This window comes from Coturnix japonica, chromosome 24 (genome assembly GCF_054131305.1).
Source record: "Coturnix japonica strain WE chromosome 24, WE-NBRP24, whole genome shotgun sequence".
Lineage (NCBI taxonomy): Eukaryota > Metazoa > Chordata > Aves > Galliformes > Phasianidae > Coturnix > Coturnix japonica.
This window is the reverse complement of record NC_140686.1, coordinates 5,232,586-5,249,174: the sequence shown is the minus strand read 5'-3', so window position 1 is coordinate 5,249,174 and position 16,589 is coordinate 5,232,586. Positions and strand designations below refer to the sequence as shown.

Sequence of the window (16,589 nt, the reverse complement as noted above, 5' to 3'; positions counted from 1 at the left end):
TAGTAGATCAGTGACACCTGGTTCATTGCTGCTGCCTGTTACGAATTTCCATGGGTTTTCCAAGGTCGCAGTACATGTAGAAACCTCAGTATATGCAGGTTCTACTGATATATTGATATATATGATCCATCACTGTTCAGATGGGGTGAGACTGTTTCTGCCTTGCTTTGGTAGACCCAGGGAAGTGGGTACTACAGACCTTTTGAGATAAAGATTGAAAAAGAAGGCTATATACTTGCAAGTGCAGGAGGAATTAAACTGGGAAAGTAGTAAGACTGCTGCCCTTTAAAAACAATACAAAATCTTTTAACAGTAAGTTGCAATGGCTTGTGCTGTGGAGGAAATTGGTGTGGCAACAGGAAAGTATTTTCAGAATTACATAGTCTGAGCTTCCAGGAGAAGGAGATTGAAAGGTGAGATAAGGGAGCCAGACATAAAGCTTTGCAGGTCTTGCGCTTCAATTTACCAGTTTGATTCCAGCCTCGTTTCTCCCTCTCTGAACCTAAGATTTAAATAGCTTTTAGTTATTTATACATTCCTCTTGGCTAAAGAACCTGGAAGGCCATTAGATGTCAAACCTCTACACTTTAGGAAGCGCCTGAGGATATGGGTATTTCTGAAACCTGAATCCCATTTCTGTTTTCAGTGCAGCACCCCAATCACTTTGCACCTCACTGCCACAACCTTGCCCCACTGGGCTGAAAAATGATGCATTTTAAGGACATAAGCCTGAGAAAAGATAGCTGCTGGGGGGATGCAGGATGTTGTGTGTGTGTGTAGTGGGGTATCTGGACGATAGCTGAAATCTGGAGTTTGGAGTCTTGCCTTGTAATTTAAACTCATCTGTTCGTAGCCATGTAACTCTACTAAAAACATTGTCCCGTGGGGTAAAAAAAAAAAAAATCAGGATATATTATATTATAAACAATTTATGATAAAATTAGGAGTTAGAATTTGAGATTGCTCAACACAAGCCAGCTTGGGAGACTTAGAATGGAAAAAGCTAATGTGAACAAGGTGAGATAATTGAAACATGCAGATAATCGTCCATAGTAAGGCTTTGGACATGTACTTCAATGAGATGATGCTGAATCAGTCTCATTTCTTACTCACCAATAATCAACACACCTGATGTAAATAAACCAAACGCCCTGTCATTGCCCATTCATTCTATAACACAGCGGACTTAAAGAAAATGACTGATTTAACAAATGCTATAACATTTGCATGGAGGTTAATTGCCATCTTCAATTACACCACTGCCAAGACATGAAATGTTTGTGATGTCTCAACCCCATTCTGGTTTGGAGTCGGGAGCTGTTTACCTTGGAAGGTTCTGAAGGACACTGATGTGGTTTTGGTTTTCTTTCAATGCTTCCAAAGCCAGGATTGTGCTTACTGTTATGGTTTCAGAGGCTGTAGGTTGTCACAGAACCATTCTGAGAGCTGTCAGCTCTCCCAGGGGTGGACAGACCTTGCAGGGCACAGTGCTGCACTGGGCAGTCCCCGGGCAGACCCTCAAGTACCCACATGGAGAGGCACAGACTGGTTTTGCTTTTTTAAGAATTGCTCAGGTTTTTATTGTTATTACTTTGTGTTGTCCTTTTAAATCGGTTGTGGCCCAGTGTTGAAACAAAAGTCCCAGTGGAGCAACTGCGGTGGACCTTCATGCTGCACTTGAGCCCTTCTTCCCGTCCAAAGCCAAGTCCTCTGCTTCTCCAAAGGAACAGCCGCCTCTGTAGCTTCTGTGCCAGCGCCTGGAGGCCGCAGGGAGCTCGGGGCCGTCCGCTGGACTCCTCGTGCTGTGGTGGTGCAGCAGCTGAGAGGACACCAGTCCCAGTCCTGCCCTCTTGTCAGGGCTCAGCTGGAGGCTGCAGGAAGCTGAAAGCCATCTGTTGGACTCCTTGTCTTGTCCCGGCGCAGCAGCTTCTAGGACAGCAGTGCCAGTCCTTCCCGTCTCCTCAGAGTTAGGGGAAGAAGAGGTGAGAGGTCTTGGGGAAGGCTGAGGATGGAGGACGGGGAAGAAAGGGCGGCAGGGAGCAGCAGCTGGCGCAGGGGCTCTCTGGCGGATGGTGCCATTTCAACGCCAAGATGGAAATGGAGAGCCCCTGGTGCGCCGCCGATGGAGGTAGCAGCGTCGCCAGGCAGACACGATGTTGTGGTGCCTGCCCTGCCTCGATGGAGGTGGATCCACCTCCATGGGTTCCTCCTCCAGAGGGATGTCCACCTCCATGGGCTCGACGCTGCTCTCAGGTGGATCGACATCCATCGGCTCAGGTTTGCTGCTGCTCCCCTGAAGCCGCCGCTTCTTCGGTGGAGGAGGATCCATCCTCCTCCACGAGGGACAACACAAAAGGTGGGAAGGGACTTTTTGAATTGCTCCTTGGGCCACAAGCGTGCAACCAAGTCGCGAGTCTACTGAAGACTGATGTTCTGTTGTCAGGGTCCCCGTATTTATAGCGGTTGTCAGGGAGGTGGTTTGTGACATCAGAAAGCCATGGCAGTGTGACCCTTAGAATGTCCCATGGTGACCAAAACATGGCTGTGTTGGGCGTGGGGAGGCAATGGCCTGAGTGCTGCCCTTTGTGCCACTAGTGGGGCTCTGCAGGGCTCCGTTATTAAACCAGTTCTCTTTCGTGTTTTCGTCGCTGAATCCAATAAAGATCTGAAAGTTTTATGAATTGCATTTGTAGATGATGTTTAACTGGGAGAAGCATTGATTGCCTTCACAGTACAGAGGCCTCACACCACAGTCAGATTTGAGGGCAGTTTCTGTCTGCACGAAGTGGAGAAGTGCTGGGTTGTGCACCTGGGATGGGGCTGCCCGGGCTCTGTGTAGAGACTGGGGGATGAGGGGCTGGAGAGCAGCCCCACAGAAAGGGACCTGTGGGTTCTGATTGCTTCAAGTTGTCCATGAGTCACAGTGTGAATGGGAGAAGTGGGCAAAACACTCCATTGCAATATAAACCTAAAGGCTGTGTGAAGTAATGAACTTTCTAATCTTCCTTAGATATATACTATACAACAAAGCAGATGAGCTCGCCGTGTTGAAGAAATGTCAGATGAACACACTGTGACACGTGTGGTGGTACCATCATCTGACACGTCCCAAACACTGATTTTACTAACTCATCTTCCTTTCTTTCTATCTGCGTGTGTAACGACGTGTGCATTTATATTTCATAATAAGGGCAGAGTCTGTAGTCGAAGCTTCTGAGTTATGCTGTTAAAAATAAATTAAGGAACAGCAGGTGAAAATGATTCTTACACATGAATATTCAAACTTTTACCTCAGACAGATACTGTGGAAACAATAATGAAGGATGATGAAACTTGGTTGAGGTTAAAGCTTTTGATGTGCTCTGAAATAAAAGTTTTGCTGGCATAAGGTTGAGTTGGCTCACAAAACTTACTGAAGGAGAGTTCCTCTTGGTTCACTGTGTCTCAGTCTCTGAGCTGGGTGGGCATGGGGTTGCAAGGAGGGTGCAGGAGTATAATGGCAGGAATATAATGGTGAGAGACCTGAGCTCGTTCCTTCTCTTCCGACTGCCATTTCCTTGCATCGCTTCAGGCTGCATTCACTGAGGTGTTGGGTAGGAATGTGTTTGTAACATCAAAGAAAGTGCATCTTCCACACAACTTAAATCATGCTGCCGTTCTTGGGTTCGGTGACATTTCACAGGACTCAGAAGTGTGACCTCTGTTCAGTGCCCTATGATAGGATTTTCACTGATGGTTCAGCAGCTAGAATACATGAGTGGATCGGACATTAATTTCCCTTTGCCTTTGTTCTTTCTCTCAGAAACATGAGTAATATCACTTTTACATTGTAAAGGCAAGAACACTCAGAACTGCGAGGGACCCTGAACTGGCAGTATGGAAGGAGGCATATTAATGGTGGCTGACTTCTTTTGAATTTGAATTAATTTGTTATTTCTTTTGCCTCACAGATCCTGTCCATGGACCACAGAATGTAGAAGTGGTTGATATCCGTTCCCGGCAGCTGACATTGCAGTGGGAGCCCTTTGGTTATGCCATGACCCGCTGCCACAGCTACAATCTCACAGTTCAGTACCAGTATGTTTTTAACCAGCAAAAATTTGAGGCAGAGGAACTCATCCAAACTTCTTCCCACTATACCTTGCGAGGTCTTCGGCCCTTCATGACCATCAGGCTGAGGCTGGCCCTTTCTAATCCAGAGGGCAAAATGGAGAGTGAGGAGCTGGTTGTGCAGACTGAGGAGGATGGTGAGTTATGTTGGGTTTGTTTGCTTGCTTCTTTTTTGTGAAGGCATTGTAGTCTTTTCAAACTGTAAATAACAGCATAATCGCCTGTCCCAGAAGACTTATAAATGGCTTCTCTGGACAGGATGTATGTTATGCAAGTTAAATTTGTAGGTGTAAATAATTTCCATTTCACAGCAGTGTTCTTGAAAGGGCAGGGCTCCCTGAGGTGCTTGGAAATGACAAGCACCAGTTCGAGCAGTTACTGAACAGCAGTAGGTTTAATTCAGTAGAAGTTGTGTTCTGAACTACCCAGGACCGACACAGCCGCTTCCTTTATCATATGGGCAAATATAATTCTGACATTAGACTTTTTTTTTTTTTCCTGGTTCCTTTACTTCACCAAAGAGTTATAATGTCTTCCTTTCTAGAGTGTGTTTTTTCTTAATACTGACCTTCTAGATGTAGCATTTTATATATGCCTCAGATGCTAAATTCTTTTGGTGCTAACTCTTCCATTCCAGATACAAAAGAACACTTTTAAAGAAGTACTGGTGGAAAGCTTTAAAGTGTTATTTTCCTATCTGAGCTATTTCAGACTAAGAACTCTCCTAAACTACAAGCTTCCATTCTGTCTAGTGTTAAAAAGAAATGTTCTTCCTCTGCCAGAGTAATAAGAAGTTGCTTTCCTAAGTTTCTCTCAGCTGAAAGTGGTTCCAGACAATATATCATACAAGGGAATTAAGAGGATGGCAGATCTTCCTGAAAAAACGAGTGGGGTTTTTATCAGTCAGGCTTAGAAGTGTCTTTTAGTTATCTTTCACAGCATTAAAATTTTGCTAGAGTAGGTGGATTTTTAGGTGGCCTTGTAGCCATCTTGAAACATAAATCTTACGTTGTCCTTAACTAGGGAAATCAATCTTTCATATTGATAAAGGTGTGCAGCCCATAGGATCTTCATGCCAAGGTACAATCTGGCTGTTTAGGTGGATGGAGCTTTGCTGTTGTGTAGGTGAAGGAGGACACAATATATTTCCTACTGACTGTAACTGTCCTTTAGCATTGCACCCAAATGATTCTGTCCTCGAACACTCTCTATCCTGTGTATCTGATGGAAGGCAGGTAAATGGACAAGATTTAGCTTGTAAGCAAAATGCAAACGCTCAGCACTGCAGTCTTACAAATTAGGAGTGAGCACACAATTATCCATATCCTGCCTTGTCCAACTGTGTAATGCCTTGAGTTGTCATGTGCATATATCATCTGTAATGTTCACTGGTGGAAAGTTAGGGAAGGCACTGTCCAAAGGAGCTGGAAGAAGAGCTGAAATTGCTCACTGAAAGAGGAGGCTACACTGCTTACACTATTACTGATCCTCACAGTGTGTTTGAAGGGCAAATCCTGCTTCCTCGTGGATGTGCCATTCTTCCAACTCTCAAGCAGTTTGTTGTTGCAGCAGATTGTCAAGTTTGTTAATGACCCAGTATTGTTGAACTTTTTCTAGATAAAGCACAGCTCCACTGGAAATAGAAAGGTGTTGTATTCCAGAACAGGGAGAGGATTAAAGAGAGGCTACTCCCTGTAACTATGCTGCTTGACATTGTGTGGGTACTGTGGACATTTCTGCAGTGTTACGGTGTTAATCACTGTTATTTGCACTAATGCAAATAGGTATATTTAAGGTGAAGTTGAATTGGGTTCACTTGTTTAAGTTCTTTTTATTTAAAATATATATATTTTTGCATCTTAATGTATGAATAGAAGAGAAACTTAGACAAATATGCACATGCTGCAATACTGGTTTTTGGCAATAAAAATAAATGCATATTTTGGGGTAAAATTAAACATTTATTTTATGATGTTAAATGGAAGCAGGAAGCATAAGTCTACGTGTTTATGCAATGAGAACACTTCCACGTGGTTCGGGGGATAAACTCATACATTCATTTTCTGAGGTTTTGGTTTCTTCTTTATGTACTTGAAGACTTTTCTCCTATGGGCTGAAGGTATAATGGAGCTAATTCTGTAGTGTCGTGGGTTCTGGCTTTTTGTCACTTAGTGGTTTTCTTTAATTGCTATTATTTTTGTTCGTTATTTTCAGCTATGAACTTTGCCTGGTGGTCTCTTGGTGTCTTCTGACGTGTGTGACTGCTGGAGCTTGTGTTAGCTTCTAACACAGCATTGTTTGCTTTTGTTATTCTTTCTTTCTGTAGTTCCTGGACCCGTTCCCTTGGAATCCATCCAGGGAGGACCTTTTGAAGAGAAGATCTACGTTCAGTGGAAGCCTCCAAATGAGACAAATGGCATCATTACACTTTATGAGGTGAGGAGAACTGGCTGTCGTCAAAGCACATATGCCATAGGGCCTTTCTCATATGTGTTTAAGCCAGTCATGAGCTCTGGGAGACTTCAGAAAACACTGCGATAAGCCTGAATAAAATATGTAAGGATATTTGAGATAGTCTGCTGTTGTCACTGAAAAAGTTTTCCAGTTCAAGTCAGGTGGGGGTTGGGGAAAAGTGCTTCATGTGGCAGAGTTTGCTAAGAGGTAATCCTTTACTGAAGTAAGAATTTGTGTTTTGTTGGTCATCGTGGAGACACTTGGAAAACGCCGTGCAGATTGCAAATGACCCGTCCAAATAAACCCTTGGAATTTCATGGCTTTTGCAGGTCTGGTAGTCTATCCTCTGTCTATCCTCTGTATATGAGTGAGGAGTTCCACTATAAAACTCTCTGTATTTTTCAAGAGATTGGTCTGAATAGAATCAGTTGTGAATGCATTATTTTTCTGGCAGCAGACGTGACCTATAATGGAACACATTTAAAGCAATCCCAGTCAAATGATGCAAAAATAACTCCTTTTAATTTTTAAAGAGGCAGTTTCCTTCTAAAATATTGCCTTGGGCTCAGCTCATTGAAAGGACTTCAGCAAACCAAGTAGCTTTTCTGGCTGAGCAGCTGCATAGAGAGATTTTAATGCCTCCAGGGTAGTGATGCTTCATGACTGTGCCTTTGCCCCTCGAGTCACACCACTGCTCGAGTCTCAGTGAGGCACAAACAGATCTTTTCTGATAATGACTCTATGCATATTTGACAGCTGAAGCCAAAGAGAAGTCAAGGTGAATTCCAACTTTTCCCACTTCCCAAAAGGATGAAAGTCCAAGAGTTTAAAACTTCCTGGAGAAATTGAGTGTCTGAGGTTTGTGAATAAATGCCAGAATTCATTCCCATTCTCCTTGACACCCCAGGACAAGTGTATTGACATGAATGGAGTTCGCCAGCTGGAGTCAAAAATACAGATGAGTGGTTACCTATAATCTGGAGAGAGGCCAGAATGCTTTCATAGTTAATGTCAGGATGTTGAACAAGCTAATACGTGTACCTGTTCTAAGTAACAGGAGACTTTGTATTTTTAATTGTTCAGTAAATAAAGTGTAGGTCTTTGCAAAGAAATGTCTCATCCTACTACTTGCTGCTGAAGTTTAATCTTCCTGGAAATACCAAGAAATCTCCGGTATTGCCCTGGTCACTGCATCTTTTGTACTGCTTGCTTAATCCTGCTATGGATACCTAAACCTAAAACCAAGTCTCTACAGGCATTATTTTAAGACTTCATGCTAAAGTCATTCCTCACTAGTAATGACCTCTAAAGTGTCATTTTAGACAGAGTTTGGTCATTTATTTGTCATCGTAGCCTGATGCTGCTCTGACCTATTGATTAAAGAGGAAGAAAAAGGTAGTGGTTAGTCTGTTTTCAGTTCTCTCAGGTACCTGCGCTCTGCAGTACCAATCGAGGTAGAAGCATAAGGCTTTAACTGCAACAGGAAGAAAAATAAAAGAAGGTCAAAGTAGGAACCTGTGAGGTGCTACTTTAATGAGGTCTCTGTAGGGAGCACAGTTCCTGAAAGCCAGCCCTGGCAGCACTGCTCTGTCACCAGCAGGAGCAGGAAACTCAGTGATGTCTGTGGCTGTCTAGAAACTCTGCAGTTGTGTTGCTGTCATTAGGCAGAAACAAGCCTAGGAACCAACTGAAATTTATTAAAGAAAAGTTCCCTCCAAGGTACAGATCAAAAAACACCACGTTATAAATTGGATCTGGTGATGTCAAGTTCTGCATTACACGTGGGAATAACTGCCTAGATTCACACATAGATATTACTCAGGTGACTTTCTCTCTCAAATACCTTTTGGCACAAACTTTCCTAATAAAATGAAAACAAAAAAGCCATCTTCCTTCCCCAAATGAAGTAACAGTTCCTTCTGTACCATCATCATCTAGGTCTGACTCATTGGATTTTCTGTACTGTATTTTTTCTCTAGTTCCGCTTAAGATAAACAAATAAAACCCCCGCCTTTCTAAGCTTTTGTTGCACTGGGTACAGCCTCAGTTGGGATTTTAAACAATGGAATCGTCTAGATCACCAAATTGGTGTGTAACTGTAGTCTGTTCCAAGGGAGCAGAAATCATCATTGCGAGAGGATGTGGAGAGCTCCAGGAGTTGCAAGTCAGCTGTCAGCATGCTGGAAAGATGAAGATGTGAGTCAGGAAGAAGTGAGTGATGGTGCAGTGCATCTTGGGGATGTTAGGGGAGCACAGCAAAGCAGTTAATGTGATGAACATGTTCTGTACTAGTGGGTGTCAGTTTGTCCAGTCAAGTGAGCCATTAGGAAGATGCATAGGCTGCTGCTGCAGGTAAGCACTGCAGGGGGCATAAAGCTGAGGAACTCCAGCTAAACCAGGTCCCCAGGTAGATTCAAGTTGTGTAAGTACTTATAGGAGACAAGTGGATCAATCTGTGTTTGGAAACATAGCTGAAGAGTGATAATGGATTTTGCTGGTACGCTGGTTTGGGTAGAAAGCTCTGCAGAGGTGTTTTTGCATGTGCCGTTTGTGAAAGAGGTGTTACTGCTGCTGTCTCATAGTGAGCTGTGAATGGCAGAATCTAACAATATCATCATAAGCTCTGCCCCCTGTTGAGTCTCCTGGAAGTCTGAAAGCTTGTTGAATTTTTTTTTCTTTTTTTCTTTATTTTTTTAAAGAAAACCAATCCTGTAAAAGCTGCTGTGTTTTAAAATTTCTAATAATCAAACGGTGCTTAAACCCACGTGGGAGTTCAGCTTCAAAGCCTTTGTGTACAAAGACATGCAACAAAGATTTCTTTCTTTTATCCTAAGCGTGTGTAAAGTCAAACCAGCATCAAGCACTGGGCGGACCTAATGCTGTCCCTGGAATGCATGAACAAGCAATCTAATTCAAGGTCATGGACCAGCTTTGGCACTTAAATTCTCCTGCTTGTAGATTAGATGAGGTTCTTTCGGGCATTTGTTCCATGATCCCAATGGAGGTACATCCTGCACACAGGTGGACCCAGGTAATTTCTGGAAGCTTGTATTTGATCTCTACAGTGTAAATAAGCTGCATTTTGCTGTTTATTTGGGCAGCTGTGAGCTTAGAGGGGCACTCGGTGATCGATCAGTGTTGGTTTTCACCATCATAAGAATCTTATTTGTGTGTAGCCAATTTCTTCTAATTGCCAGTTTTTAGAATGTTTCTTCTTTATTGGGGACCACCAACAAAAAACCCTCAGCATTCCTGTCTAAAGTACCTGTCATATTACTAGGGGGAAGGCATTGTTACAATGCATTACAATCCTAGAAGCATTTCAAGTGTGACTGCACTATTTCCAGCTCCTTGGCTAGAAGAAAGAGTCAGCTGATTGAAGTCCTTTCAAAGCCGTGCCTGAAGGCAACATTTAAACTGTAAACTGTTTTTATAAATGTTGTGTGGAATAGTCTTGTAATCACTTATGTTCTCATCTTTACATTGATTAAGTCCCATGTGGGTTGCACATGGGGTCTTGGGAAATAAGGATGTATTTGCCTCTTCTAACTACTAATTTTCTCAGTCTGTTTCCGATATGCTGTAAACCCCTGTTTAGGTGCTAGGAATAATAATATAAGGGACTTTCATGCACTATTTCAGCTCTTTAATGGGATGCTTAGAGACAAGCTGCTCTAAGCCCGGTGGATTTGAGTTTAAATTGTGCATCTGAGGTTACAGATCCTCAGTTTCCATGTGAAATTGCAGTCTGCCCTACAACATCTCTCCAGTTGCCAATATACCACTTCTTCTCAATCACTTCACTCACTTTCTCAGCAGGAGAGGTTGTTACATGCAAACTGCCTCTTAGATGCTGGTGTGTAGGGTCAGTAGATGTGGGATGCGCTGCCTGCATTTGCAGTAGAGTGGAAACAGATTTCTCCCAGCTTTGGCCCCTACAGCTGCTTCCTTATTGTAAAATGAAGCTTGTTGATCTGATGTGATAGCTGCGCACTGCACAGTTATGCTTGTGGTTCTATTCATACCCCCTTTTTAGAGCTATTCATGAAATTTTTAGCATAAAATCTTCCCTACCAAAAGGTGTATCAAGTAAACTCCTCCTGCAGAAGACAAGAGGGTTGAAATGTGAATTCGGCTTAGTCATTTGTTTGTTTATTTAAAGGCTTTCTTTTTTGTAAAGAAGAATGAGAAATGGCTCCCTCAAGAAGGAAAGCAACAACCACAAAATCTCGCAACCAATTTATATAAAGCTCTACAGTCAAAATAGTAGAAGGATGACAATTCTTAGCAATTGCCTTCAGTCAGAAGTGGCTTTGAATGTTCCCATGAAAATCAATCTTTTTACAGCTTCTCAATTGCGTTCTGTGGAAGCACAATACTCCTGGGACTAAGCTTTCTCACTAAGCTCACTAAGTGTGCACTGAAGGAAGTCCATGCTACATGCGGCTGGCTGCTGCATTTAGCTGAGCATTAAGAGAGCATTAAGGAGACGCCATTAAGTGCTCAAAACCCAGAAAATGATCAATTAATGATGGTATATTTTGGTCGTAGCTTTCTCGCCCTCCTGTAAGGACATTTGACAATGCAGTCTTCCCATAACTAGATGTTTTTCTCTGTCTACAGCACTAATGTTTTCCTTTGACACCGGTTTTATATGGTGCCTTGTTCTGCAGTGTGTTGTTTGTCCAGGGTCCATGAAAGTCAATTACAGGAAGAATAAGTGCTTTACTACATCTGTGTTATGTTGAATTAGAATCCCTTAATAATCTAAACTAGCAGCGCTGTGCATAATCTGTTCAAGTTTGAAGCCGTCAGCTCTACAGTTGGCTGCTTCATCCTTTTGATTGCATGTTAGGAAAGCTGTGCATATATACACAGCTAAATTAGTTCTGTAGTTAACAGATTTTTGTGCAGAATTGTGCTGGAAGAAGGCTGCACTGGCTGAACGTCAGTTGCTCTTTGTATGGTTGCTGAGTGTTATGCTTTCAGAACACTTGGTGGCCAGGCTGGTGAGGCACTGCCAGTGCTGTGGACCACTCTTAGTTAGGATTCAGGCCAGAAGGTGAAAAATGAATGGTGCTGACTGCAGTTGCTTATTATCTCTTCTTCACAATTGAGGAGCTCCATACTTCACTCTCAGCAGGGTTGGGATGACATGTCCACCATCAGGCTGTGATTCTGCTTCTGAGACAAGGCTGGGGGAAGTGAGAAACTTCTGGTGGGATCTGAGAAGCAGCTCTGTCAGCCCAGTGTTGCTTGCCAGCAGAATATCAAAGGGAGCCTTTCCCCTTCCCACCATCCTCTCATGTTATTTAATAGAAAAAATATAGCTTCTAAGCTCCCTGTTAGACCCTGAACATGAGCCTCAGCAACCTGTTAGCAGTATCCTGGGCACTTACAGTGACTGCAGCGCTGCTGCAAGGAAGGCCTTGCTTACCTGGAATAGTGGAAATGCAATCAACTGCCTGAAGCAGTGATGGAGCACCTGGTGGGAAGGCAGGGCCAACCCAGGGGAGCTCAGCTGCAAACAATCCCCCTGAGTGACTGGAAGGGCTGGAGGCAGGATCCACCCCTTCCCAGACCTTATTTAAAGTTTGGCAGTGGAGGTAAAAGCATTTTGCTGGACATCCCTGCGTATCTGAGGCCTTCCAAAGGTAAGCAGCTTCTTTACTTTGTTTCTGTGGCTGTTAGATTTGAGCAATTCTTCACTTGCTGCAGCCAAGGACTTTGCTGCTACAACTGCTGCCATTGCTGTGCTTTCCATCGTGTTACAGCATTACACCTGGGCACAGCGGTGTGGGGAGCCAGTACCTGCAAAAGCTGCTCTTTTAAAGCAGGCTGGCTTTCCTTTTGCTGTTAGGTCTGGAAACATAAAATGCTGCGGCAGGAATGAAGTGGGTTGGGTCAATTTAGAGATTGCGTGGGGGATAATAGGAATTATCCTTCGCTGTGTCTGTGTGATAGTTTCTGGGGCAGTGTCTGCTGCCTGCTGGTGCTCCTTACAGCCCAGAGGTGCAGCAGGTGTGGGTTTTTGGCAGCCCTGCAGCAGAGCTGTGTGCTCAGGTGCAGACTCAGCTGGCCCTGCAGGGCTGCCCCTGTCTCTCCCCATTCTGACTGCTGCTTATTGCAGCCTTTGAATTACGGAAGTGTTTGAATGATTTCCCAGTTAGGGATGGTTTTACTGTTAGGGATGGTTTTGTTTTTTGAATAAGAACCTTAAGGAGCTGTTCGTAGGATTCTTAATCATGTGCTGCTCGCTCACTGTTACCTACAAGATGTTCTTGGAAGAAGTTGTTACTGATGCCCTTTTAATCCTATGGTTTCCAGCAACATCATGATGAGAAAATGGGAGGCTTTTTTTTTTTTGGAGAAACTCAGATGTCAGAGTGTTTTTTTTTTTCCCTTTAAATGTATGACAACCCCCAGGTAAATCACAGGCTGCTGTTATAAATAGTATGAATGAATCAACTGTTAAAGAAACCGCTTGATCAAGCTTTCCTGAACTAACGCGGTCCCCTGAGCACAACGCTTTCTTTGATTACCTTTTTATTGTTCTTTTGAAGCCAGCGGAGTTACAGCAATATGAATCCAATGCAAATGAGAGAAGGCTTTCGGCTAAAAAAAAAATAATAATTGTATATTTTTTTAAAGGAAGGAACTGAATTATTTTGTTCTGCATGTTGGATTTGTTATGGTGCTGCAGATAGAGTTCTGTAGCATCTCCATATTCACATATAACAGCGTCCTGCTTCCCCGAAATGTGATAGTTGACTAACTTGAAAGCAAAGGTTGTATAGGTTTTTGTATGGAGGATGCTCTGAAAGTAATGCCTCCTCTTCTGTGATCTTGATCCACAACGTCAGAGATGGATGTTGGTGAGGTGGCAGAGGAGGTTAAACCTTCCCACCAATATCCTCTTCCATTTTGTTGCTGTGTGACAGGTGGCAGCAGAGTAAAAGCCAGTCAAGTTGGTGTTCTCATTGCTTATGAGAGGAGAGGCCAGTATTATGGTTCCTTTGCAAGCTGGTCTGACTGTTATCTTTGTTGCAAGCATGTTAGACCTGGGACTTCTAACTATGGTCCTGCTATCCACTGGGTACTATGAGTTTAGTTTTGGGTTTAGTTTCCATGCCCTGCTCTCCTTACCAACTACTTTCTTCCTTTTTTTCCCCTCTCCATTCGTCACTGTTTCTCTGCTTTCTGTGTCACCCAGGTTGTATCACTGAGGGCAAGGCTGGGACAGCATCAGGAGGTGCTGGCAGCTGCTTGGTTTTGGCATCAGGGAAGGGTTGCTGAGGTTCCTTGCTCCTCTCTCTTCGTACTCCAGTTGCTCTTTGAAAATCAGCTTAGGGCAGCACAGGCTCTTAACTTGGAAAATAGGTACAAATGGATAGTTCAGTGTTTGCATCACTAAGAAATCCAATCTTACAAGTGTGGGCTACTGTAATAGCTAGGACTGGTATTTTTATCTATAAATGTGGCGCAGTGTGGTTCTCACCGCTGTTTCTTTGTGATGTATGGTATTCAGATCAGCTGAAAGTGATGCTGCTGTTCCTCCTTTGTTGGTTTGGGGTTTTGTTCATTGCCCACAGCTTTCACTACAGCAAGTGCAGCAAGGCTCTGAGAGACGTTAAGCAGCGCTTTTGGCATCAGGAGCAAACTGAGGAGCAAGCATGGGGGTTGAATAACCGCCTCAATTCCACAGTCCTATCAAAGCAATTTCTATAGTTGTCATTTTCTGCTATTAAACTGAACAATGAGGCTCTCCAATAAAATCATATGAAATAGCAGCTCATTAAAAACTCTCTTTAATATATAGCATGCTAATTAATGTCAGTGGGGTGCAGGCTTGAATGGCAGAACAGACTATAATGTTTAGAAAGTATGTAAAATAAAAGAAGATATTTTATCATTAATGACCTTTTAGTAAACCTAATGAAATCCTTAATGGCCTGAATACATTACCAAGACACTCCCAATTGCTTTGTTACCTACTCCATTCTTTCTCCCTTTCTCATAGACATTAAATTTAGTTTTATTTATAGAAAACAAAAAGCAATAAAGTCCCAAGGAAATGTAAATGGGGAGGAGGAGCCTGGGCATGAGACTTCTTAGCCCTAATGATCCTGATCCTGGTGAAGGCTGGGTTATGTTCTGTGTCCACCCAGTCTGAGGTTTAATTGGTTCCCTGTTTGTGTGACTCATAGCAAACAGGCCCTCTTTTGTTTGCAGGGTCTCCCTGGGTTAACTTATACAGCCATTCCTAGAGCAGGGCTGTGGTTTTTATCCTTTTATACTAATCGTGCCATGCTTTTGCAGTGTGTAAATTAAGGGACTTTATTCTTCAGGGCTTTTAGTCTGCCACCTCATGCCAGCTTTAAATGTAAGGCTGCAAAGGCTTGCAGAAATGTTGTTTAACTTTCCCATAACCTTCTTCCAAAAAAACTTAGTTCACAAATGTCAGAGCAAAAGGCATTTGCTTCCTCACATCTCCTGGATGAAATACACTGGGCTGGGAAGGGACATAAGTAGCAATAATCATCTGGCTTAAACAGAGTTTTAAAACAGAAAATGCTCCCAATCATCCAGTCATGAAATACATTCTTTAGCTCTGAAGTCCAACACTGGAGGGAGATTATTCACTAACCCACTTTTTCCTGTTCATTAGAAGATAACTTTCTTCAGATTATTCCTTTTGTGTAACACTTGGCACAATTAACTTAGTCTTGTACCCCCAAATGTCTGAAACTTCCTGATAAGATTGAGACTAATGTCCATTCCAGTAGCAAACCGAATTCACCTGCAGTAGTAATTGTTCCTAAGAAGCACAGGCAGTTGGCAAGTCTTAGAAAAAAGAGCCTATGGCTTGCTGTGTAATCATGTTTCAATCAGCTTTAGAGAACCATGAAATTGATTGTCCTCCTGAGGTACCATACACTTTGGAGCAGATACTGTGCTAGGCAAGTTAATTCCTTATTTGGCTCCAAGCACACAAAAGAGATCTTGCTGCTTCCCCTCCTGTCCTTACAAACCAAGGAGGAAGGGAGCACAAATCACCTTGAAATCAGAATTTGAGAGCATAGCAGCATCAGCCAGCTCTGTTTTGTGTTCCTAATCATCTGGTGAAAATCACAGTGATTTAGGAGAAGGATGCCCAGGCTGCTGGCAGCACATATGGGAGCCTGGATGAATCACAAAACCAGTGGTGGTGAGGATAAGGTAATGAAAGAGCTACGGATGTCAGAAAAGTCTGATGGAAAGAAGAGCTGAGCAAATGTCTTGCTAATGTAGTATCCTGATGTCCTCTTTGATATTGGAGTCAGCTTCTGTGTGCTCCTGGAGCTGAAATAAAGGGATGTGGTGAAGGTATGGTCTTGAGGCAATGAAGCATATTCTCTTTCAGGTACCTGTGAAGGTCTGGCTCTGTCCTCAGAGAATCAGATTCTTTTTCAAACTCTTATCATTTCAGGAATATATTTGATCCTTCAAAAGGAGTAAAATCCAATCCAAAATAACTCCCCTATGAGCATTCTAGGAGCTCCGTCTTATCTTCATTCCTGTCCCTTGAAGATCTAACACCGGTCGTGTATTTTGTGTGGAACACTTGATCAGGTTCATAGTTCAGTCCAGAACGCTTGTGTCTAGATCTAACTTGTGTTTCAGGATCAATGATCTTTCTCTGGTGCTCATTTTGGCATCTTTTGAGAGTCAGAAATGTGGTCTTATAAACTGCTGGGCAAATTCAGGCCATCACAATGAGCTCCTGCACAGAACTGCTCCCACACGTGGCTGAGTAATGGTAGTTCCAAGCTGAACAGAGGGAGCAGCACTAAGGAATTGATATGCGCTTTGGGTAGCTCATGTATGTGCGTACAATCCCCAGCTTTTCCTGTAGCTTGAAGTACTGGCAGCAGAGCAATGCCACGTATTGAGTTTTGGGTGGTGGTTTGGTTTACACGGACCAGAAAAGGGTTGTGGAATGATTATTAACTTGGTTATTGGCATAGAGAAGCGTAAACAGATCA

At 43.1% G+C, this 16,589-nt stretch overlaps 1 protein-coding gene across 8 annotated transcripts in view; it reads left to right on the top strand.

The window, feature by feature from the left end:
- The window catches only part of LOC146757144 (receptor-type tyrosine-protein phosphatase T-like), an 88,679-nt gene that overhangs the window by 14,858 nt on the left and 57,232 nt on the right, over positions 1-16,589 (top strand). For 6 of the 8 annotated variants that reach the window (XM_085523484.1, XM_085523487.1, XM_085523485.1 and 3 more), the window contains exons 3-4: positions 3,951-4,247; positions 6,437-6,546. In XM_085523484.1, coding sequence (XP_085379610.1) covers positions 4,037-4,247; positions 6,437-6,546 — 321 coding nt within the window. In that variant the 5' untranslated portion in view covers positions 3,951-4,036. Of the gene's footprint in view, positions 1-491; positions 1,983-3,950; positions 4,248-6,436; positions 6,547-7,320; positions 7,677-16,589 lie in introns of those variants that run through there. The other 2 variants (XM_085523489.1, XM_085523486.1) reach the window with 2 other exon arrangements.